The sequence below is a fragment of the Bipolaris victoriae genome (assembly GCF_000527765.1).
Source record: "Bipolaris victoriae FI3 unplaced genomic scaffold scaffold_47, whole genome shotgun sequence".
NCBI classification, from domain to species: Eukaryota; Fungi; Ascomycota; class Dothideomycetes; order Pleosporales; family Pleosporaceae; genus Bipolaris; species Bipolaris victoriae.
In genome coordinates, this window is record NW_014575345.1 from 43,560 (window position 1) to 65,142 (window position 21,583).

The window sequence follows — 21,583 nt, forward strand, 5'->3', positions numbered from 1 at the left end:
GAATAGATGCCACTAACTATTTGCACATGCGCCGTCGAACGGGAGCGGGCGGTAACCTCGATCATAACGCGAACACCACGCCGCCATTAGACTATCTCAACTTCATGTCTACACACTCCATGTCCACGTATGCGATACACTGCACATACTCATCCCCCAAGTCGCACCCGTCATGCCAGCCACAGGCCAGCATCATGGCACCTTGCAAGTATCGGGCGCATTCATGGCCTGATCCGCGGACAAAAATACGTCCTGACGAGACACGCAAGGTCTTGTCAACAATTTCCGTCTGGTGTATGAACTGATGACATACATGAAGAGGGGTCCTTGGGTCGCGAGTCATAGGCCGACGTATCACAGCCATGAAAATTGAAGAAAAAAAAAAGACCCCCAGCCATTGCCATGTCAAAAACGTTGTGAGCAGACAAAAAGTAGGGCTTGGCCCAGAAGAAGGCATTTCCAGGGCTCAGGGCGGCTAAACTCTGGCAGTCTGGTGTCCAGGAACGCTCTGGTGGTGCAAGTTGAGCGAGCGAGTGACAGTGACAGGGGCCGCCCCCTGCCCGCAGAACCAAACATGGCCTGTGGCTTTTTCCTAGGGATCGGTGGCATTAGGTCGAGTTGGACCGAGCGATGCCTCGTGGCGGAGATATGCACGGAGCTTCCCTGGAAGAAGCGAAAGCGCGCACCTTTGGTCATGGCGTGTCAGAGGCGGCTGGTGGAGGCGCGGAGTTTACCAGACCATAGGTGTCACGATGCGGGCGCTACCATGGCCGATTTGGAGACCGACCTTGGACATCTTGGTAAACATCCAGACTTGGTCATTGCTTCACGCCGACGCACACACGCATCACCTGTACAAGTCCGAAATTATTCGCTTCCCTCGTAATTGACTACGCGGCATGGCGCAGCCAGCGGGCTACCTTCCGCCGATAGAATGAGGAAGCGACCGCGATGCCCTCGCATGCAGCGCGTTGCAAACATGGAACATGGAACATGGAACATGGGGGCTAGATGCCCTCTACCCTGCTTTTCCACCCCCGACTGTGCATTCTTCCTCCACTAGAAGCCCGACTCCAACTATCCTTGCCGTATTGGACATGGGGGCCATTGGCATGGAACTGTAAGCAAAAAGTAGCCATCTATTGTAAATGCTGCTCGCCGGCGCTGTGAGGCCAGACGGCCGACAAACTTACGTACTTTGCTGTAGGTATGTATGTACTATGTCCTTACTTACATAGCCAACGTCGACGGGGCCTAGACGCTCAGCTGCACATAATCTAGAAAACCACCATGGCATGTACTTCCAGACGCACGTCAGCGCTTGGTTGCATACTGCTATTATCATAATCACCATGACTATCATCATCATCAGCAGCAGCAGCAGCAGCAGCATCACCACCACCGTCGTCATCTTCTAATACATGCGACGTCGTATTAATCGGGCGTGCCGGATGGAGATGAGATGCATTGTGTGCAACGTCGGAGTAGGTTCCGCGCCACGCCACTACCACAACATGTTCCCTTGACCTTCCTCGTTTGGTCGGCTGCAGCAGGAGAGAAACACGCACGAGTAGCAGCAGCAGCAGCAGCAGCAGTATCATCGCGACTTCCTCCTCACACCCACTGCAAACAACCACGTCACCAAAGGCGTGGCCACCGACACATGCTCAACACTTTCCACGGTACTGGGGGCAACATTGTCTGTCTTGCTCGTGTTCCTCTACCTCAACCACTTGTATCATCATCGGTCATGACATAGTCTCGCATACACTCGCCCACTTTATTGGAGAGGGTCCAATGCCTCTGGCCGTCGCATCCGATACACCAACAGAAGGCCATGGAGTCGAGCCCAAGCCCGGTGTACCCCGCGAAGCTATGCTTTGCACCCCTCCCTCTCCCTCTTGTCTAAACATACATACACACCATTTCACTTACGATGTGGCTGACAAATAAACGACTGTACAGGAAACCTGTGTGCGTATGTGTGTGTCTGTGTGTGTGCGTCCTCACAAACAGCATCCAGAACGACCGAAGAATGGCCGACGTTGCAGCTTGCAGATCCCTTTGGGGCGAGCTTGGCCTGCGCGCTGTCTTTGGCCCAATCCCTGTCGTCACCTGTTGCATTGGCTGCAAGCCTCTTTCGCCTGGCCCTTCCTTGTCCTCTCCAGCCATGACTGTGCAGCACTAGTGCATCTGAGTCTTCACTCACCGGCTTCATGACCATCTGCCTGTCATGAACTGTGTGTGAATTGCCTCATTTTATCTCCTATACAAAACCTTCCCATGTTGAATCCACGTGAAACACGACACATACACACATACCTCATGGAAGGGCCACCAGGTTGCTCGATCACAGCATCCACGCGATTCAGCCTGCACTCGAGAGTTACAACGTCACATTTGACCCTCGAATATCCGGTTGAATCGTGTGCAACAGCTTCTGTCGCCTATCCACAGTTCCCAACACATAGAAATTGTCCCCTCGCCCCCGCCGGCGAAAATCGATAAAGCTTGTTATGTTTTAGTTTACACAATCACAAGATGAAACGGCTTCCAGTTGGCCGCCCCGATCCCACCGATTGCTGGCGCGAACCTAGCGCTCGACCGTGGTAACTTGGGTCCAGGTCGACAAGCAGGACGCACCTCTGAACACGAGGCCCCATTGCCTGGCCATCTGTCAACCAACCGCATCCACTGCACCTCAGATATGCGGAGTGCATGACAGGACAGCATCGAGCTGCTCCACAAAGTCCTTGTTCTGGTTGACACGCGTCATTTCTCCTGAAATTAATTCCAAAGCACCAGTCTCGGAAATGGGCGCAGCAATATTCAGACTTTGGGTCTGCTGGTTCGGATTGCACACTCCCGGCCCCAGTGCTGCAGATCGCATGTGTAGGTTCATTGACCCCGTATACAGAAACGCACGGCATAGATCTGGACATGGTGTCTAGATCTGATGCCAAACTTAACCGTTCTAACAAGTCGCCTCCGACACATGACTGTGGCCAGGGTGATACTTTTGGTACCAAGCTTGGATGTACGCTACCGTCATTGACCACGAATGCTTGTCGACAACCGGACTGGCTTCCGCTAACTGCCCCATGGAACAAGCCAGACGCACCCACCAAATACGACAGATGGCTCGATTGCTGGCTACAGCTACAGCTCCTGCAGCACTCGGCATGGCAAAATTTACAGGGATACGCTTTATTTGTTTGGTATTGTCAAAAAACGGTTGAGAGAGTTCCAGACCATGGTCACGTAGTGGTTGATCCAGAGCCAAGCATGCAAATCATCTTCTGCAGGTTAACAATTAGACCGATCCCGCTACTGCACGACACCACACGCTGATCAACGTGTCTTCTCACGCGGATAACACCTGTACACGCTTTTCCAGGATCAAGTTCCACGTTCAAAGACAATGTCAATGCACATGACGCTCCTCGCCCTGACGATGCTCATCTGTACACGCCGACAAATATGACCGATTACTTTGTTTACGTGTAGACGGCTCTCCCGCTCCATGAATCTCATGGCGTTTGCGCCATCTCACAATCGCCACCCCGATCCGCGGGCCTCCCTTTCCCCCTCCCCCGGCCATTGTTCAGATATCCGGTATCCTTCGGACCTTTCCTAGTCTACACTTTATCTCAACCTTGCTCAGACTTGCTTACATCTGATGCTTGCCCAGTCGGGCTATCAGAAGCCAAGGAGAGTAAAAAATGTCTCACTTTTCTCATTTGTGTATTGCGTCCGCTAGCAACCCCGCCATGATCCTGCTCCACGCGCCCTATTGCAATCTCCGGGGTTTCATTGCACATGCTGCAATTTCGAGATCCCTACTCGGAAAGGTGTATGAACATCATTTCTCACCGATATTTTGATTGCCCTTGTCCACGGAGGTGTGGTGAGGTCACCCTTTCTGATCATGTGTGCCATTCATCCCTTCATCCCCTATTTGGTATCTTCCAAGAGTATATGAGTGCTTCTTTTGCAATTTCCGCTGAGCATTTCCACTACGCAGTTATTCTATTGGAATGTTTTGCTATCTCAGACTGTCTGGTGAGAAAGTGATGCTCTGTGTGATGCACATCATCTCAACATAATTTGGGAAGATGAGCAAACTCACAGTGATAGTTGTGGGAGAGAACAGCGGAAACACCCATTAGTAATGAATACAATTGTAACTCGTATCTTCTATTTCGACTTCATTCGTGAAGTCTAAACTTGGCTTTGGTGTCCAAAATACCATGTCCCTTACTCTATCTGTACCACATGTTTATGTTCTGCTTTCGAGTATATGTCTTCTTGACATGTGAAAATAAACACTACACGTATTTCATCGTAAAGTCAGAAGTCTTCTGTTTTACCTCGGGTACTGCTCTCTACCTTTTCTTATCCTCCTCCTTCTTTCCTTGTCCATCTCTACTATCATCTTCCTCTCCTTCCTTATCATTCTCTTTTCTCATCCTTTCCTAAAATCTCACATAAGACTACATTTGAACATCCCCCCCCCCCCCCCCACATCTTCACATCCAAAGTTGACGAAAAGAGCAAACGCTGACATCACACATATCCGTACTCAACTTCCCTTTTCACACCCCGATCTCTACACACATACTCACTTTATACATCCTCAGCTCTTCTCTACACTATCAACCCCACAAAATGTATCTCAGAAAGTAAATCCACTTTACACTTTCCCATCCTCCCTGCCCCTACCTACTCTATCTGTGATTTTAACTTCGTACCCCACATCACTATACCATGCCCCATCCAGAGCCTTTCTCTTTACCCCCTTACCCTCTTCTAATAATGTCCAACCCTTTCTTAACCTTATACTTGTAAAATAATCAACCCGCACACGCACATATATCACTCCTAACCATATTTTTTTGGGGTCTAGCTCCATCGCATACGTCATCAAGTATTCATCTAGAAAATCTCGAAACACGAGTAAGCTGTGAAATTGAGAGTGCTGTTGTTTTTTTTTTAAAAAAAACCCCCTCCAGAGAGAGAGAGAGAGAGTAATTTGTAACACTTGCGCAAATAATACAGTTGAGTACGTTTTTATCGAAATATAAGGGGTTTTTTTTTTGAAAACGGGAATACATCCGGTATATATAGAGTGAACTTCTTATGAGGAAAGAGAAAAAAAGGTAGGGACGATAAGGGGGGAATGTAAGAAGACAAAAAAAAACCGATATCCTACGGTTTAATCAATCTTCGTAAATGTTGATTGTATATTATCTATCTGTATCTTGTTTTTCCTATGGAGAACGTCGGGCGAATACTTTCAGTCTACATGATGTAATAAAATCGATTTATCTTCCTGGCCAAAGTAACAAAAAGAGGGTAAGAAAAGAACGATGAAAAAAAAAGCTGATCTTCAATTGCAACAAGGTCGTGGAGCAGATGAATAAACGAATGGACTGACGATCGAGTTTGACAAGATATACAACATGACAATACAGGTTTAGACTTGTGAAAACACTTTATTCAAGATATGAGGGCAATATATAACACACCCAATAGCAGTCAACACGCATCACATATCATAGCAGCACAATGAAGTAGTAAACTAGAATTGTCATAGACATAATGCATTCTATATTGACTATTACCTGATGAAACTTTTCTTTTTTCTGGACGTAAACGCCGGCGCCACAATGCAACGTGACGAAATGACTGCGGACAGCTGCGGCATACATGCAGCTATCATAAACAAGGAAACCTATACCAGTCTAATATGCAGGAGAACTGTTCTGCCAAGCCGACATCACAGCCCTGTCTTTGGGGTATCAGCGTATGACAGAGCCTGAGAACGTGCAGCAGCTTTCAGCCGCACTTGGAAACGGGATGGAAACATGGCAAGTCCGAAATGACGACCTCCAACGCCTAACAAGGATTGAAATCGATGCTCATCGTTCTGATGGCGTGACAAGCAAGCGCCGTCGACAGCATGTTTACCAGCGGCTGTTGCGGACGGGATCACCGTTACCTCCAGTCCAGCCTAATGTACCAGTTAGAGTCTGTTCGTTGTCACAAGGATCAAGAAAACCTACCACCACGACCGCCGCCGCGGCCTCCTCCACGGCCACGGCCACCTCCCCAGCGACCACCACCGCCGCCACCACCGTAGCGGGCCATCTCATGAAGACGGGGGTCAATCTGCTGCTTGGACTCTGTAAGAATTTGAACGAGGTCACGAGCTTGCTTGGAGTCTGAGTCGTTGTTAGCAATTGACTATCAATAATGGACATGAATGTACATACTCTCTGTAGTGAAAAGGGTGATGGCAGTTCCGTTAGCGCCAGCACGACCAGTACGACCAATGCGGTGGACATAGTCCTCCGAGTTGTTCGGGTAGTCATAGTTGAACACGTGAGTAATGTTGCGAACATCTTTGAAAGCAAAGGTTAGTGAATGATAAAAAAACAGAGCGGACGACGATCATGATTGGATCGCGTGAAGCTGCAGTATGTTGCATGCAACCGTCTCTGTGCGCTACAACGAAGATCACGGCATCAAGTCCAGTGGGAAGGCTGTGGATATCTCCTGGTCTAGGAAACCCTTGGAAGAGACTGCGACTTAATCAAGTCAAATATCTCAGGCAGCTTGCTTCAGTAATACGACGGTAATACCAGAAACAGAAGGTAGCGAAGACTATAAGCCTCACCAGCGTGACCAAGGATCCCTGGGGATCAGATTCGAGAGAGATGCAAGCCCTGGACGATGTCATGGGAGCGAGTGTAACAAGCGCACAAGACGACCTAAGCAGAGCACAATGGCAGTTCACGCATAATAATAGTTGAGGTGGGGTTGGGGAAGAGGGAGTGTTGGGGGTTTGCAATCATACCGATACCACGGGAAGCTACGTCAGTAGCAACCATGATTGGGCTCTTGCCCGTCTTAAACTCGTTAAGGACCCAGTCACGCTCGTTTTGCGCCTTGTCACCATGGATGGCTAGAATCATGTTAGCAGTGTTTACTCGACAAGCAAAAGATTAACTTACAGAGCGCCGGCCAGCCGTCTTGACGAAGGAATCGCGTAATTTCGTCCGCAACACGCTTGGTACCTGTGAAGATGAGGATCTTGTTCTCCTTGTCGCTCATAATAGTCTCGAGATGCTTGGCCATGCGGTCACGCTTCTCGAACTCTGTGCAGACCTCGACGATCTGTTGAATACGGTGGTTAGCAGAGAGGTCCATGGAACCAATGTTGACCTGGATCCAGTCCTTCTGGTAGTCAGCAGCCAGTTGGCGGACTTCCTTGGGCCATGTAGCCGACCACATGCAAGTCTGACGATCAGGACGAATTTGGCCAATGATCTTGCGAATTTGAGGCTCAAAACCCATGTCAAGCATGCGGTCGGCCTCGTCCAGAACGAGGTAAGTGACGCGGCGGAGGTTCGTTTTTCCTGCTTCGAGCATATCAATAAGACGTCCGGGAGTGGCAATGCACACTTCAACACCACGGGCAAGGTCACGGATTTGAGGACCCTTGGGAACACCTCCGTAGACACAGGTGTTTCGAATGCGCGAAGACTTTCCGAACTTGCTGATCTCCTGCTGAATCTGGACAGCAAGTTCACGTGTGGGAGCGAGGATGAGAACGATAGGACCGTCGCCAGGAGCGAGGAGAGGCTGGGCGTTGATGTGGACGATGGCGGGAAGACAGTAGGTGAGGGTCTTTCCGGAACCAGTCTCAGCGACACCGACAACATCGCGACCAGAGAGAGCCATGGGCCAACCCTGCGCCTGAATAGCAGTAGGCTTTGCGAAGCCCTGAGCCTTGACCTCGTTCATAACGTAAGATGGGAAACCAGCCTCATCGAAGGTTGTGACTGGCTTGGGAATGTTTGTGCCCTTGACAGTCATCTGGTGCTCCTTGCGGTATTCGGCAACCTCAGCCTCGGAGCGCGCGGTGACTGCGGGATCCTCCTTGTAGAAGGACTTTTCAAACTTGGGAAGAGCGTCGAGATCTGTTCAGACGTTAGCGCTATTTTTTCCGTGAATTGTGTTGCAAATCGACATACCCCATTGCTGCTGCTTCAAGCCTTGGCCGAGCTGCGACATGCGGTCACCTCCATCGCGACCACCATAGCCGCCACCGCCATAGCCACCGCCGCCGTAACCACCACCACCACCGCCGCCAGAGTAGCCGTTGGAGCCACCGCCGTATCCGCCACTAAGAAAACTGTTAGCAAATGTCGAAAAGAGGTGGTGTGTGACGAAGGGAGAATTCTACGTTGTCGCAGCAAGTACGTGACCGCGTGCTTGACATATAAAAGCAAGCAAAGCGGCGCGGCCTCCGGACTGTGACTGCGCGTAGAATCCGAAAAAAGAAATGTAGCAGATGGAGGGTGTCCATGCAGCACGACTGTGATGCCTTTCCCGTGTAAAGGGGATGAATCGTCGTACCCGTACGATGCATATTGGCTTGTCGAGTTGCTGTAAGACCCATATCCAGCATTGCTGTAGTCGTACCCGTTTGAGTAGCCACGGCCGCCATCGCGACCGCCGCCGCCATATCCACCGCCGTAAGACATGATGTGCGTGTGTGCTGGGTAGAGACTGGCGTCAAAGGAGCGCCGTTCGGTCTAAGAGAGCGTGTTTCGAGATCTGAGACCGCGAGGGTATATTAAGATGTAGTAAAGCGACGGAAAGAGTGTCGCGGGTTGTGCGATAAAAGAAGCACTGATAGAAGAGGGCGAAGGTGTATGAGAGAAGAAGTGAAAGGGCAGAACGCGCCAGGAAAAGTTGCCTTGCCTCTGTTGCGCTTGCACATTTTTTGAGACGCTAGCGGCGCTAGGGCGAAGGGTCTGGCCATTTCCGGTTAGCGCAGAACTTGCCGTTATCAGGCCGGGGAAGTCACCAAGAATTCCATTTCGCCACCCTTGGGCCGAACTGCAGACACACTACCATTCCACCGAGAGGCTGCAAAATTTGACATGCGCCTCCATATTACTGTTGGTGGGGCTGCTGCTCTGATGCGAATGACGCCCGACACGTAGCGAACGAAGAAGACCAACAACAACACCACCAGCAACAAGCAATGCATTCACCGCTTCAGATAGAGGCTGCCCCACGGGCCTTCCGTCGTCGATGCATTGACTTTTGTAAAAGGCTAGAGTCTCCGTTGCAGCAAACATGTTGAAATGGTAGCATGGCCTATGGCCAGTAATAGGGTGACATGGTATGCATCCGCAACCCATCTATTCAACTCAATTCAAACCTTTTTGCCAGCCCGCAATCCCATGTCCCAGAAACCTCTTTCCATCTGCTCTCCGTTAGCGCACTCATCAACCACCCACTTTTTCATCAGTACTTACTTTAGTCGCATGGATAAACACTTTAGCTAGTTCCTCCACTCTGCTTGGACTTAGGCCTGCTGCATGTTTCTCCACAAGCTCGCTTCCCCTCATCATCGCACCCCTGTACTCATCCGCTACATACTGCTCGATCCACTTCCAGTATCTACTGCCAGTCCTGACCGTGTTTGGGTCCTCATATAGTCGCTTAGCAATGATGCCGTAGCCTATCAGGCAAGGGAGAAGGGCTATCTGTAAGGCAAGGAAGTCTTGCGACATGCCAATGTCAAGAACGTAGCGCGTGTATGCTGTGGTAGCTTGGTCCTCTTCCTCGCTGATAATATCGGCTTCGGAGAGTCCATATTCTTTGCAGAAATCAATGTGAAGCTGTATCTCCTCTTGGAGAGTGACAACCTGTTGGACGGACTGACCAATATCTTTGAGGTTGCTTGACTTGTATGCTGCGAGAGCGGTAGCTCTTGCAAATTGAACCTATAACATCGTCAGCTGTTTCTGTGGTAGAAAGCTACCTAACATGAATGGACTAGAGGACGTACAAGGAACTGGTAATCTTGCACAAGATAGTACATAAACTTTTCGAGTGGTAGTGTTCCATCTCCCATCCTCTGAACAAACTCATGCTCTGTATACTCTTTCCATGGTATTTGTACTTCATCTCGATCAAGTAGGTAGGAGATAAAGTTACCGGGAGTGAAAGGGAGAGTGTATATTGAATGGAAATGATTGATCGGCCCACTCCCCCGCCCGATATCCATCGCTGTTTTGATTCCGGCTTCAATGTATCGATTGGCTTCCTTGACAGCCTTGATCATAGGCATACCGAGAGCAAGGTTGCACGAGATTGCTGAAGCAAGTGAACACCCTGTGCCATGGGTGTTCTTCGATTGCAAATAATCACTCTCTATCAAGGTGACTCCACTGTCTCCAACTAGCACATTTAGTACTACTTCCCGGTCCGCCTCCTCTTTACTGACAAAATGACTGCGTGTTAATGGTAGGTGGCCTCCCTTAAGTAACACCCACTTGGGTCCTCTCTCGTGGATATGACGTGCCATTGCGATAATGTCATCAATATTCTGCGGGTCCGGCAATTCAACGCCTGCAGCTTTCAAAAGAAGTTTTGCCTCTGGGAGATTTGGTGTTAGAAGCGTTGTATGAGGGAGAAGATGTTCGATCAGTGTTGTAACCGCCGCTTCAGGAAGAAGTTGTGAACCCGATGTCGAGACCGTTACCTAGAATTTGATTCAGATCGTGTCTAATCATCCAGATCGAATGGGTAACCAGAACGTACAGGGTCAACAACACTCGTGCTAATGTTGTGTCTCTTCAACGCGTCGGCGACAATCTTGATCGTCTCTGCCGACGCAAGCATGCCTGTAAGACGTGAGATTCCTCGTCTTGAAATCGACGCATTTTTCTATCATCTGTTTGTAGACCTACCAGTCTTGACAACATCGGCTCCGATATCATCACAAACAGCATCAATCTGCTTCTTCACAAAGTCCGGGGGTGTATGATGTATGTCCTGCACACCTAGCGTATTCTGTGCTGTCAACGCGGTAGTAGCAGTCATAGCATAGCAGCCATGGGCTGCAATAACCTTCTGATCAGCCTCTAGTCCGCTGTTGGTAGGGGTGGATAGTTAGTGTAACTGGCTGATTGAAGGAGGGGCGGATGCATGTATGCGTACGTACGCCCCACCCGAACTATCTGAGCCAGCAATTACCAGGATACGCTTCGGCGGCATTGGGAACAACTGGAAGTTGACTGTAGCGAGATTTTGCTTCGTTCCAAGACTGCGGGCTTGGAATGGTGAGAGTCTGCCGTTTTCTCTTTGAGCCCCACCATCCGCCGGTAAGTAGGTACGCGAGACCCACGTCATTCCGTCATATGTTGCTGGCACACATGGACACTGCAAGAACAGTATAGCCGCAAATGATAAATACTCGGCTCTTGATATAAATTGGCAATCCTCTAGTAATTTTGATGACATCGTAGCCATCTTCTAATGACAAAATAGAAAAGAGTTGCCGGAGACTCATGTATTACTTTACACACGTATATTATTGTACCAGTATGTCGTTTTATCTAAAAATGTGCAGAATAATATCCAAACGCAGTTCAGCTATGTAGTGTCTGCTGGAACTTTCAAGTTATCTTCTCTACACTTTGCAATGCTTCCACTCATGCCACTCAGTTACCATAATCCCTTAACCTGTGATACACGCTGTGTGGGCTCGAATACTTCATTGTTTTCAGACGTATTTGCCCTCGAAGTACTACCGCTATCTGTAAAGGTTGGGAAAGCTGATGCATCGTGGGTGGCACTGGCATCCCAGCCGAGAGTCTCTTCTTTCTCATAATCCATAGGCGCCCATGCCGCATCCTCATCTTCAGGTACGAAAAGACTTTCGGGATCGCGATGCGGCGACTGCGCCTGAACTGAGGTCTGGCGAGATCCTAGGCGGCTTGAACCCTCGCGCCGAGATGCCGGCTGCACTGGTGGAGGCATATCAGACTGAAAGCTGCGACTACCTTCACGCTCCATCGTCGTTGTTGATGGTGTACGAGGTGTATTCCTGTTGTGTGTTGTCTGAGGCGCGGGGGCAGGTATGGGTGCGGATGGAGCAGCGGTGTAATTGCCCGAAGTCATCAATGTGAATTCACAAAACAGACCATCGCATCCATAGCTGAATTGTAACGGCCGGGTTGGCTGAGAATAGAAGGCTCTCAGGTTTGTCTTTAGAGTGTCTGCGTGCATGACAATAGCTTTGAAATCTTTGACGTTGATGATGATATGCATGCCAGATTGCACGACGAACTCTTCGAAATCCGATGTGTTGACGGCCACGGCTGTGACAAGTGGGTGCTTCAAGATCTCCTTTCCGTTGGAGATCTTTTCGGTATAACTCTTGAATACGCAGCGACCGTCGTCTCCTGCAAATATGTCGAGCATTTCGGTTTTGGTACCAAAATACTCGATGTACTCTCTCACAGCACCAGCGTGCATGGTCCACCGATTCTTTGCTACCGACCGATCAAATAGTGCATGCATCACATCCACAGCTTCGTAGGTGAGCTTGTATGTTTTGATAACACCCTGGTTGCAAACCATCTTGACAATAAACCGACATTGTGTCTCGTTCTCTCGCTCTTGCACGCTCACCTCACAGCGGTCTATCGCACCATCCCGCCCTACTGGATCGTACAGGCGCCCTTTGAACACTGACAAGAGGGCCTTGGTGTACATGCTGCACGTGAAGCGACCCTCAGGTCCGCCATGGCTTGGGACACACTCATAGCTGGCGAAGAATTGTCTACCATCTAAAGTAACGGCAGCATATGCGGATTTGGAAGAGTTGAGTGCAGTGAATGTGAACTGAGACGAAACATATGAGCCGACGGGCTGACTTTGAAGAAGAACGGCAAACCCACCTTTTCTCGACGCGCTTCGATGGCTACGGTGTCGCTGAATTTGCCTAGACAGACAAGAAGATCATGGACTTTGGAAGCCGCCTCGGGGGTGAGGGTGAAGTTGAGAACGACCATGTCGTATGACTATTCGCATAGTGGCGAGGGCAGTGCATGTCATACAGCAGCGCTTGTGAGGTGGCCGAAAGCGGAAAGACCGCGTTTTTGACGCGCTAGCGTATTGACATCATCGCGCCTGCTACTCGGAGTATGGTAAACAACATAACTTCATGAATAGCCCATCCAAGACGTCATGGCTCAAGCGGTGCTCCCAGACGATATCTTACATCTCTTATGCGAGGAACTCGCCAGCCAGGAGCAATTTGATACCCTCTTCAACTGCGCTTGTGCGAGCCGCGCCCTTGCCGTCCCTGCGTTAACTCAACTGTACAAGTACTTGACACCAGTCCGGCTCAGTTGATTATCATCTTTGCTGATACGAACAAAAGATCTCACCATCTTGCACCGGTTCGGGGTGGCGGGGAAGATCTCTACGGTTTACCGGCCGCCACTAACCTACTTACTATCCAGAAATGGTCCATCTTATGGCGGTCCATTGTTGCCTCGAGCCTTGGCGCCACTCTTTTCCCATATTGTCGTTATATCAGATCGCTTGACTTCCGCGATCTCGGTTACCTTCTCGAAGATGACCAATTCCGAGCCAAGATCTCAAAGTCAGTCCAGTCTTATGCAGGCCATCCTTCTGAGTTAGACACTGACACCCATAGACAATTCTTCGCTGGCCCACTGAAGCAGTTTGAGAAGACAGAGACCCTGACGAACATCAAAGGCAGGAAGTTTACGCGAATCAAGACAGCGGACGTCATCGATGCCATTGGTGAAGGTGTGCTTGTGATCTAAATCTCATACTGTGTTCGAGATTCTGACACTCTGCAGTGGTGACACAACACACGCCCACTCTCGAGGTGATTAGTGGAGAACGTATGTACAAGCTCGCTCAAGTGAATTGAAGAAACAACTAACACCGTGGAGTTCAACCTGGTGCTCTTGTACGATGGACACCGCGTCTCCCACGGCTACAAAGCCTCGAACTATGGGATGGCAAGCCACTGGAAGACGAGCTAGTCCACGCATCCATCTACGAGCATTGCCCGCACTTCAATTCTCTGATGATCTACACATGGCGCTCTACTAACAATGACCAAAAGTTTGCCAAGTTCCTTTCCTCTATGCGACCTAATACGCTGCAAACGCTACAAACCATTAGCGATGTTGAAGCAGGCGCCGAGACGTTCCTCGCACTGAGCAATCATGGAAAATCGCTCGAAGATCTTCGCCTATGTGTGACCAAAGACTCAATACCGCACCTGGCTCTCCTAAAAGGATGTACGGCTTTGAAGACACTGCGGATCGAAGATATGCATGGCACCGTTGACCTCGAGGCAACCGAAAACGACGTCTTCCTTGAAACCATATCATGGCTGCAAAAGTGTTCAAACCTCCAGCGTCTCAGCTTCTCTAAACTACAGTCCGGAGCCGCCATTATTACCCCTGTGCTGTTAGAGGAAAAGATTCAACTCAGCAGTTTAGAGATAGACTCCTACACGCTCAAAGACCACAAGTCGTTCCATCAGGCTCTTGTGCATCAACAGTCTTCCCTACGAGTATTGTTCTTGAGTGGCGACACAGAAGGCATGTTTCGCGACGATCTTGATATTCTTGTTGAATCTTTGAGGCAGCTCCGCCAATTGCGCGATTTGCACCTGATCCTTCCAGAGGTATTGCGCGACGATCATCTCAAAACCATTGTCGCCGATCTCGTCCTGCTCGAAGACTTGTACGTCAGCGGGTTAGAGCTCAACGACGACGTACTTCCATATCTAGCCAGCCTGCCCAATCTCCGCACCGTCACAATCTCCGGTATCTCAAAGTTCACCATGGATGGCTTGTTGGATTTCATAGACAGGTTGGGCCCGGGGAACCAAGGTATTCGTCTGTCTGTCGACATGGCAGATACGGATACCCTGCTTCCAGACGAGCAATTAGCTCTAGTAAAAGATAACTTGATGGAGAAGGCCAGTGGCACCTTTGAGTACATGGCACTAAGAGGTATGTGGTGGGCACTGTAAACTGAGTAACCTATAAACGATCCCTGACTAACAGTGTGTTTCCGCCAGACCCAAATGTACCTGAATTCGAGAGTGATTCCGACTAAGCTGCCGCGAGTGTTACATGGTAGTTTCAAGCTCTTGTGAAATGCTATGGAACATGTATTTGGATAGATCCATGATTCAGACTATGTCTTTTCTGGTTCGAGTTGGTTTTTGTCACAGGATACAGAACCAAATCTTGAATAGTAACGTGGATGCTATGGATGTACAAAGCCGTCACGCCTTTCTTACGCCATTGTCTACGCGTTGATAATGATCCCTTCACAAAAGAGCTGCTCAATCAATCTCCATATCTTCCCCGCCTTCCACTTCTTCCACTTCTTCCTCCTCCCTATCCAACCGCTCATTCAACGCCTCCAACCGCTTCTCACACACATCCCTCTCCAACTCAGGCAACCCCTCCAACCTCTCCACAAACCACTCCCCCAGCTCCCTCATATACCCCCACCAATCCTCCGCAATAAACCTAGCCAAATACTCCTTGAGCCGATAATGCCCCGGCAAATCCCCACCCCCTTTCTTCCCAAAAATCCGACACGCAAACACCATCATCTCATCCCTACCCGGCGTGATACCCTCCAGCTTATCCACCACATGCTCCATAAGATCATACATATCAAGGCGATCCGCAACACTCCACGCCGCGTAGCACTGCTGCAGCACTATGCTGTAATCCTCACTGCTACTACTACTACTACTACTACTACTACTACTACTACTACGCGGATCGAGCGGTAATCGGATCCCAAAGTCGTCGCTTTCGAGGTACTCGGCTGCAAAGTCGAAGTCGGCGGGGTTGATGTGACGCAGGGCTGGGTGGCGCAGGATCCATGTGTTGTCGATGTAGTCGAAGTGGTTGAGGCCGCGGCGCGGGTCGCGGAAGTAGGGTCTGTTCCAGAGGGATTGCTGGGGGAGGACGCGGAGTTGGGATTTGGGGCCCACGGGGACGTGGATGAAGTGTTTGCTTTGGGTACTGGAAGAGGTGCGGTTAGCTTTGGGGAAGGGGAGGGGAGGAGGGAGTGGGACATACAGTTCGCCATCTATGGTGTCGCTGGTTGGTTTGTTGAAGATGTTGGAGAGGTTGGTGGTGTCTAGGATGCAGGTCTGTTGGGATAACGGTTTTGTGGCTGGCTCTGTTCGTTTTGGGGTCTCGTCTGTAGGGACTTCCTCGTCTGTTAGGTCTATAGTGTTGTTGGGCAGAGGGACTCCAAAAAATCTTGTAGAGTTCTGGGTTGCGGCAGTACGACTAACTTGTGGACTTGGCAATACGATTGGGGGCGATTGAGAGGGCGTCAGCAAGCTTCTACTTGCAGGATTCTTGCGCAAGTAGTCGTCTCGGCTTGCGCGTAAGGCTTGCTGAAATTCAGTGTCCATGGAGTCTTCAGAGTCTAATTCGAGATCAGAATCAATGGTTATAGTACCTCCCACTCTCTCACGCCAATACTCCAAGTCCAAGGAAGAGTCGAGATGGTTGTTGGCCATTCCATATGCATCTCCTAGGCCCGGCACTCTTGCTACCATTTGTCCCTGTAGAATTGGCATGAACGGATCGTATTCGCTCAAATCTTTTGGGGTTGCCCAGCGACTGTCTAAATTAGCATGTTTGCGGGTTTATCGGAAGACACTCACAATGTTAGGCTACCTAAGATCAATATGAGAATTGTAGAAACACCGCGCGGGCGACTTCGCAGTAAATCCTTAGGTGCCATGTCGTCTGTACAGACTACTGCTGGCCATGAGGGTGGAGGAGACAGTGAGCCCTGATACTGGATCAGACTGCCCGGTTCCAGCTGCTCCATGGTGTTCCGGACGTATGTTCTGGTTGTAACTCAACCGATCGGGTCTGTACGGGGGTTATTAGCAAAGAAAGCTTGATGTGAGATACGCTTATATAGGTGAAGGAATGTTGACTAACCTTGCTGTCTATTACCTGCATCGGCTGCTCCTTGAAGCTCTAGTACCTTTACCAGATCCGGGCTTTGCAGTGTTCACTTCAGTACACTTCTTGAACTGCCGGCTGAACACGGCTGTTAGGCATTTACATGCTTATCGGATTCGTTCAGTTACGACGATAACTATTATCGCACAGTACACTGCCAGAGTGAGAGGTTTCTTCGAATCTATGCTACAGTAGTCGCTGTATGATGCATATCTTCCTCGATCTTCCCTGACACTGCCTCGCTCATCGAATCCCCAGAATCTCGAAGCAATATTTCATTCAACATTCTTCGACTAGTATAAGGACCGGATACTTACTTGGCGTATTTTCGGTACTAGTAAGTTTAAGCGTTAATTTCCTCGACTACAAGGGTGCCATGTGCAAGGAAATGTACAAGCAGCGGACTGTAGAGCTTGTTGCAACGACGTGTTCTGAATCAGACCTCTGTTCACTCTTTCACCAAAAACCATCTCTATAAGTACTCATCTCACCAAATATGCGCAATTCTTCTTGCTAACCACTATGTACCCTTCCGACCTTCCTGTATACAATGTACACCAATTGTCTTGGCAGCGGGCACCTTGTATAAGCGCGCCTGCGGAGTTTGTCGCTCCACAGCTCGGGAGTTGACTAAGCCTGCCCGCAACAACCAATCCAAGGACATCTGGCATTTACCCTTTCCGCGACCATCGACCTCCAACGAAACGACGCGCCAGATTCTCCGCTGCGCCCGTTTCCGCTTTCAAAAGCCCACTTGTCCAACCAACCCATACGGGCACACAGAAAAAAAAAGTACACATCAATCCCTCACAACAGGGAATTCCACAAACGGGACAACCCAACCTCGACGCATCCACCACGAATCCTACAAACTCCCACCCTACACACGCACGCCCCAAAAAACCGACCAATAACCATGTTCGGCGTCGCAGGCATGCAACCACGGCAACTCGCCGCCCAAGTCCTCAACTTCGCACTCGTCCTCTCGACCGCATTCATGATGTGGAAGGGCCTCTCGGTCGTCGCCGACTCGCCCTCACCCATCGTCGTTGTCCTCTCTGGATCCATGGAGCCCGCTTTCCAGCGCGGCGACCTACTGTTCCTGTGGAATAGAGGCTTGGATACGCAGATTGGCGAGATTGTCGTGTATAATGTCAAGGGCAAGGATATTCCGATTGTGCATCGGGTGGTTAGGAGATATGGTGGAGGGTGAGTTTGATACTTGTTTAATGTTCTGGTTTTGTAGCATTGGCTAGGGAACATGATGTGGCATTTTTTGAGGGAGACACATGTTGCGTGGAAGGGTATTTGTGCTGACAATTGTGCCCTTTTTTTTTAGTAAAACACCGCTCCGTCTCCTTACCAAAGGTGACAATAACCTTGCAGACGATACGGAACTTTATGCTCGCGGACAGTCCTTCCTTAACCGTAAGGAGGATGTGATTGGAAGTGTCGTTGGCTTCATACCGTTTGTGGGATACGTTACCATTCTACTGAGCGAGCACCCATGGTTGAAGCAAGTCATGCTAGGAATCATGGGTGTTATGGTGGTGTTGCAGAGGGAGTAGCGTGTGTATGATTGGGAATGACAAATAGTGTGTATCGAGGTGCATTATAGAATTTGGGTTATCATCATGTTCGTGTTTATCGTATCCAGTGGTGAAGATGTTTGCCATGGCTTGAACTCTTGCTGTGCATCTTTGTAGTAACTATGCTTTGAAGTGAATAATCCAAATATCCACATCCTGTCCCGAAACCGTGCAGTTGAATCTAAAACAAAACACTTGCCACTGTAGTAATCATAAACTTGCGGCATTTATTTGACAAGTTAAAGTAAAAAAAAAACGATACTAAGTCCTTGTACATCTCACCCAAATCCCACATCCACCCTACCGTCTCCTCCATTCCCTCACCTTCACCCCCTTCCAAACCAAACCAACCCAAAAAAAACACCCCAAAAAAGAAGCAATCATGCGCCGTACGGGGTTCGACTGTACCATTTGTCAGTCCACCAATTCGAACTCTAGTCATTCAAGACACTTACACCCGTGATCCCCGCCTTTTATAACATTTCCCACATGCAAATGGAGCTGCTTTGGGAAGGCGATAGCATAGCCACTAGCCCAACGACGCTTCGTAGACTTGTTTTTTTCCATCTTGAATTCGATGAGGTGAGGATGGGATAGGAAAGAATATATGCCTGTGTGTATGTGTGGTTTAAAGGGTTTTGGTTGGGAAAGGGAGGGGAAGGGGGAACAAAGAGTGGGAATGGGAGGACCCTGGTTTGCGGGGTTATTGTGTGGTAAAGGTACACGTATAGTTTACTGTGAGTGGTTTTTGTTTATGAGAAAGGAGGGTTATGTTGAATTTTGATCTGGGAGACCCGGGTATTGTTCAACTGCGGATTATATACATCACCAAGAATCACGTGGGACGGGCAGAAGAACAAGAGGTATAGAAGCAGCAAGCAAAATAAATCTCCATACTGCAAAGTTTAGACTAGTGTACACATAGACTTGGTCATGAGCTTCGTGATGTTTTTTGCCCCCTTTTCTTCCCCTTTCACAAGGTCGAAGAAAAAAAAGAGGGGTGAAGATGGGGAGGAAGAGACGCCCCCAAACATCATGACCGAACAAGTCACAAGCGCTGGAAATGAGACTGAACTGTGACTGTTCCCTTTATCGCAAAAGGAACCACCACACAGATTTGGCTAGCCGAAGACACTGAGATACACACGTACACACCCATGTTCGAGACCGAACTCACGAACCCATTAAAGCCTAGGAAGGATCACATAAAGGAAACTGAAGAGAGAGGAGGCGGACTGCAAAGCCCGAGCCCAGGAACCTCCGATGACAAGCTTTACTCGGACTCTTCCTCTTCCTCATCGGCAGCCTAGGTTTGTTAGCACGTGATTTTAGGACACAGGGGATGGGGAAAAACATACGGTGTAAGCAGCCTTCTCCTGCTCGTAGCGCTTCTTGTCTAGAGCAGCCTTGGCCTCGTAGGGTTGGCGCTGCTTGTCGTTGAGTGCCTTCCACTTCTCACCGAGAAGCTTGCCGACCTCGCCTGGGCAAAAAGGTTAGAAACAGAGTAGACGAGGGGGTAAAAAGCATCAACTTACCGAACTTGATGCCTGGGTTGTCCTCGCGGACCTTCTCACGCTGCTCGTTGGCGAAGAACATGTAGGCAGAGAGACCACGCTTGGGCGCGTTGGGGTCTGGAGCTGGTTAGCAGGGGAGTGGGAACACGTGAGCAAAAACTTACCCTTCTTCTTCTTCTCGGCCTTGGTCTTAGGCGCAGCCTTGCGGGTAGTCTTTTCCTTGGGCATGGTGTTGGTTGATGTGCTATTGCTGGGGGTTAGCTGGGTGGTGGTTGAGAGGCAAGAGAGGGATTTTGGACAGAAAGCAAAACGAGGGAGACGAGGAGAGCAATGCAGCGGCCGATGCCACGGGTGAAGGTGGAAAGTAGCGGTGTCGGCTGGCAAAAGCGGAAGATGGTGGGAAAGGCGTAGGCAATGGCAATGGCGGTTGCAGGGCTGGCTGGTATGCATGCGCGTGGAGTGACGCGGTCGCAAAACACCACAACACGACGCGAAGATGCGCGATTTTACGATGACAGAAGGAGCGAGTACTCACCAAAGTAGCTGGATTCAGCAAAATCGAAGGGGTTGATAAAGGTCTGTTTTGCGGTCAGTATGGGATGGGCGTGGATGGATGGCGCAGTGATGGCGACGACGAAAGAAAGGGAAAGAGAAGGTGTCGCCAGAAATGCAGAAAGAGGGCTGGGAGAGGAGTACAAGGGCGAAAAGAGGCGGGAAAACGCGTGCAAAAAGGGTGTTGTTGCGAAAAGGGGTGCTGGTGATGAAGCGACTTTGGCATTTGCAGGCGGGGACGACTCACCAAAGGTTTTGCAGGCCAGAGTTGTATGGGCGGTCTACACTGCGAGGTTTTGGTGAGCACGCAGCGAAAACAGCGAGGGCCGCAAAGGACCCTCACAGCGCGGCCTGGCAGGGCGAGGGGATTAGGTAAGCACGCTTGTTTTGCAGCCATGGCATAGCAGCGCACCCGGACCACCACCCCTCCTTTGTCTACCGGGAGCTGCGCTGCCTCACCGCACCAACTCTCGCCCGCACGGCACACGCTGCACTGTCGTTTTTTTTTCTTTCGCCAAAGGGGGGGTGCGAGAGAGACTGCAGCAAGTATGAAAGCAGAGGCGAGGATGATTGCAATGGCGACAGCGAGGGCGACAGGCGCAATGCCTTGAGGAATCCATCCTCCCAAGTGTGCCAGGCCCGCACCCGCGCCCTCGCCCAAAACACGCCTGCACCCACCCTCGCAGCGCGCGCGGCCAACACGGACGCGCATCATGCTTGGGCGCCCCCTTCGTCTGCTCTCTCCTGGCGAGTTTCAAGTTTGGTTAGATTGCACGCAGAAGAGCATGGTCTACCATTCGTTGGGCGCATGCGAGGCGGCCCTGGTTGACGTTATCTTCGAATAGCGCGGCGGCCTGCTCTCCTTCCCCGACCACCAGAGGCCACCCAGGCCGGCTCCATGGCCTCGTCACCAAACCCTCGCTATTACACGAGCTCGACGAACCATCCGAGCTGACTGGCCAGCCTGCCTCATGTGCCCGACCCCGCAGCTTGTCGTGCCCACGGCCTTGGTGACGGCTATGTACCCAGCCCAGCCCAGCCCAGCCTACTA

At 50.2% G+C, this 21,583-nt stretch overlaps 9 protein-coding genes across 9 annotated transcripts; 2 read left to right on the plus strand and 7 right to left on the minus strand.

Annotated features, from left to right (window-relative positions):
- Positions 1 to 91: 91 nt before the first annotated feature.
- On the minus strand, positions 92 to 457 carry COCVIDRAFT_100639 (hypothetical protein; the record flags this gene model as incomplete). Its single annotated transcript, XM_014700640.1, has 1 exon — positions 92 to 457. One exon carries the CDS (start codon positions 455 to 457, stop codon positions 92 to 94), a length of 366 nt encoding a protein of 121 aa, XP_014556126.1.
- Positions 458 to 1,018: 561 nt separating this feature from the next.
- On the minus strand, positions 1,019 to 1,601 carry COCVIDRAFT_16385 (hypothetical protein; the record flags this gene model as incomplete). The annotated part of the gene is made up of 4 exons (XM_014700612.1): positions 1,019 to 1,118; positions 1,194 to 1,201; positions 1,235 to 1,356; positions 1,397 to 1,601. 4 exons carry the CDS (start codon positions 1,599 to 1,601, stop codon positions 1,019 to 1,021), a joined length of 435 nt encoding a protein of 144 aa, XP_014556098.1.
- Positions 1,602 to 5,966: 4,365 nt separating this feature from the next.
- Positions 5,967 to 11,082, minus strand: COCVIDRAFT_38180 (hypothetical protein; the record flags this gene model as incomplete). Its single annotated transcript, XM_014700641.1, has 14 exons — positions 5,967 to 6,013; positions 6,066 to 6,224; positions 6,276 to 6,404; positions 6,860 to 6,967; positions 7,017 to 7,131; positions 7,171 to 7,985; positions 8,040 to 8,200; positions 8,425 to 8,566; positions 9,247 to 9,283; positions 9,336 to 9,806; positions 9,872 to 10,567; positions 10,627 to 10,709; positions 10,776 to 10,957; positions 11,030 to 11,082. The coding sequence occupies 14 exons, from the start codon at positions 11,080 to 11,082 to the stop codon at positions 5,967 to 5,969; spliced, it is 3,198 nt and encodes a 1,065-aa protein (XP_014556127.1).
- Positions 11,083 to 11,532: 450 nt separating this feature from the next.
- COCVIDRAFT_16388 (hypothetical protein) lies at positions 11,533 to 12,884 on the minus strand (the record flags this gene model as incomplete). Its single annotated transcript, XM_014700613.1, has 2 exons — positions 11,533 to 12,714; positions 12,771 to 12,884. The coding sequence occupies 2 exons, from the start codon at positions 12,882 to 12,884 to the stop codon at positions 11,533 to 11,535; spliced, it is 1,296 nt and encodes a 431-aa protein (XP_014556099.1).
- A 175-nt stretch (positions 12,885 to 13,059) lies between these two features.
- Positions 13,060 to 14,982, plus strand: COCVIDRAFT_100552 (hypothetical protein; the record flags this gene model as incomplete). Its single annotated transcript, XM_014700642.1, has 6 exons — positions 13,060 to 13,199; positions 13,256 to 13,480; positions 13,535 to 13,650; positions 13,704 to 13,748; positions 13,800 to 14,876; positions 14,945 to 14,982. The coding sequence occupies 6 exons, from the start codon at positions 13,060 to 13,062 to the stop codon at positions 14,980 to 14,982; spliced, it is 1,641 nt and encodes a 546-aa protein (XP_014556128.1).
- A 232-nt stretch (positions 14,983 to 15,214) lies between these two features.
- On the minus strand, positions 15,215 to 16,737 carry COCVIDRAFT_27025 (hypothetical protein; the record flags this gene model as incomplete). Its single annotated transcript, XM_014700643.1, has 3 exons — positions 15,215 to 15,911; positions 15,969 to 16,523; positions 16,568 to 16,737. The coding sequence occupies 3 exons, from the start codon at positions 16,735 to 16,737 to the stop codon at positions 15,215 to 15,217; spliced, it is 1,422 nt and encodes a 473-aa protein (XP_014556129.1).
- A 1,056-nt stretch (positions 16,738 to 17,793) lies between these two features.
- On the plus strand, positions 17,794 to 18,445 carry COCVIDRAFT_100599 (hypothetical protein; the record flags this gene model as incomplete). Its single annotated transcript, XM_014700644.1, has 2 exons — positions 17,794 to 18,086; positions 18,217 to 18,445. The coding sequence occupies 2 exons, from the start codon at positions 17,794 to 17,796 to the stop codon at positions 18,443 to 18,445; spliced, it is 522 nt and encodes a 173-aa protein (XP_014556130.1).
- A 1,349-nt stretch (positions 18,446 to 19,794) lies between these two features.
- Positions 19,795 to 20,208, minus strand: COCVIDRAFT_100578 (hypothetical protein; the record flags this gene model as incomplete). Its single annotated transcript, XM_014700645.1, has 3 exons — positions 19,795 to 19,946; positions 20,002 to 20,103; positions 20,145 to 20,208. 3 exons carry the CDS (start codon positions 20,206 to 20,208, stop codon positions 19,795 to 19,797), a joined length of 318 nt encoding a protein of 105 aa, XP_014556131.1.
- A 361-nt stretch (positions 20,209 to 20,569) lies between these two features.
- COCVIDRAFT_100605 (hypothetical protein) lies at positions 20,570 to 20,929 on the minus strand (the record flags this gene model as incomplete). Its single annotated transcript, XM_014700646.1, has 1 exon — positions 20,570 to 20,929. One exon carries the CDS (start codon positions 20,927 to 20,929, stop codon positions 20,570 to 20,572), a length of 360 nt encoding a protein of 119 aa, XP_014556132.1.
- Between the last annotated feature and the right edge of the window lie 654 nt (positions 20,930 to 21,583).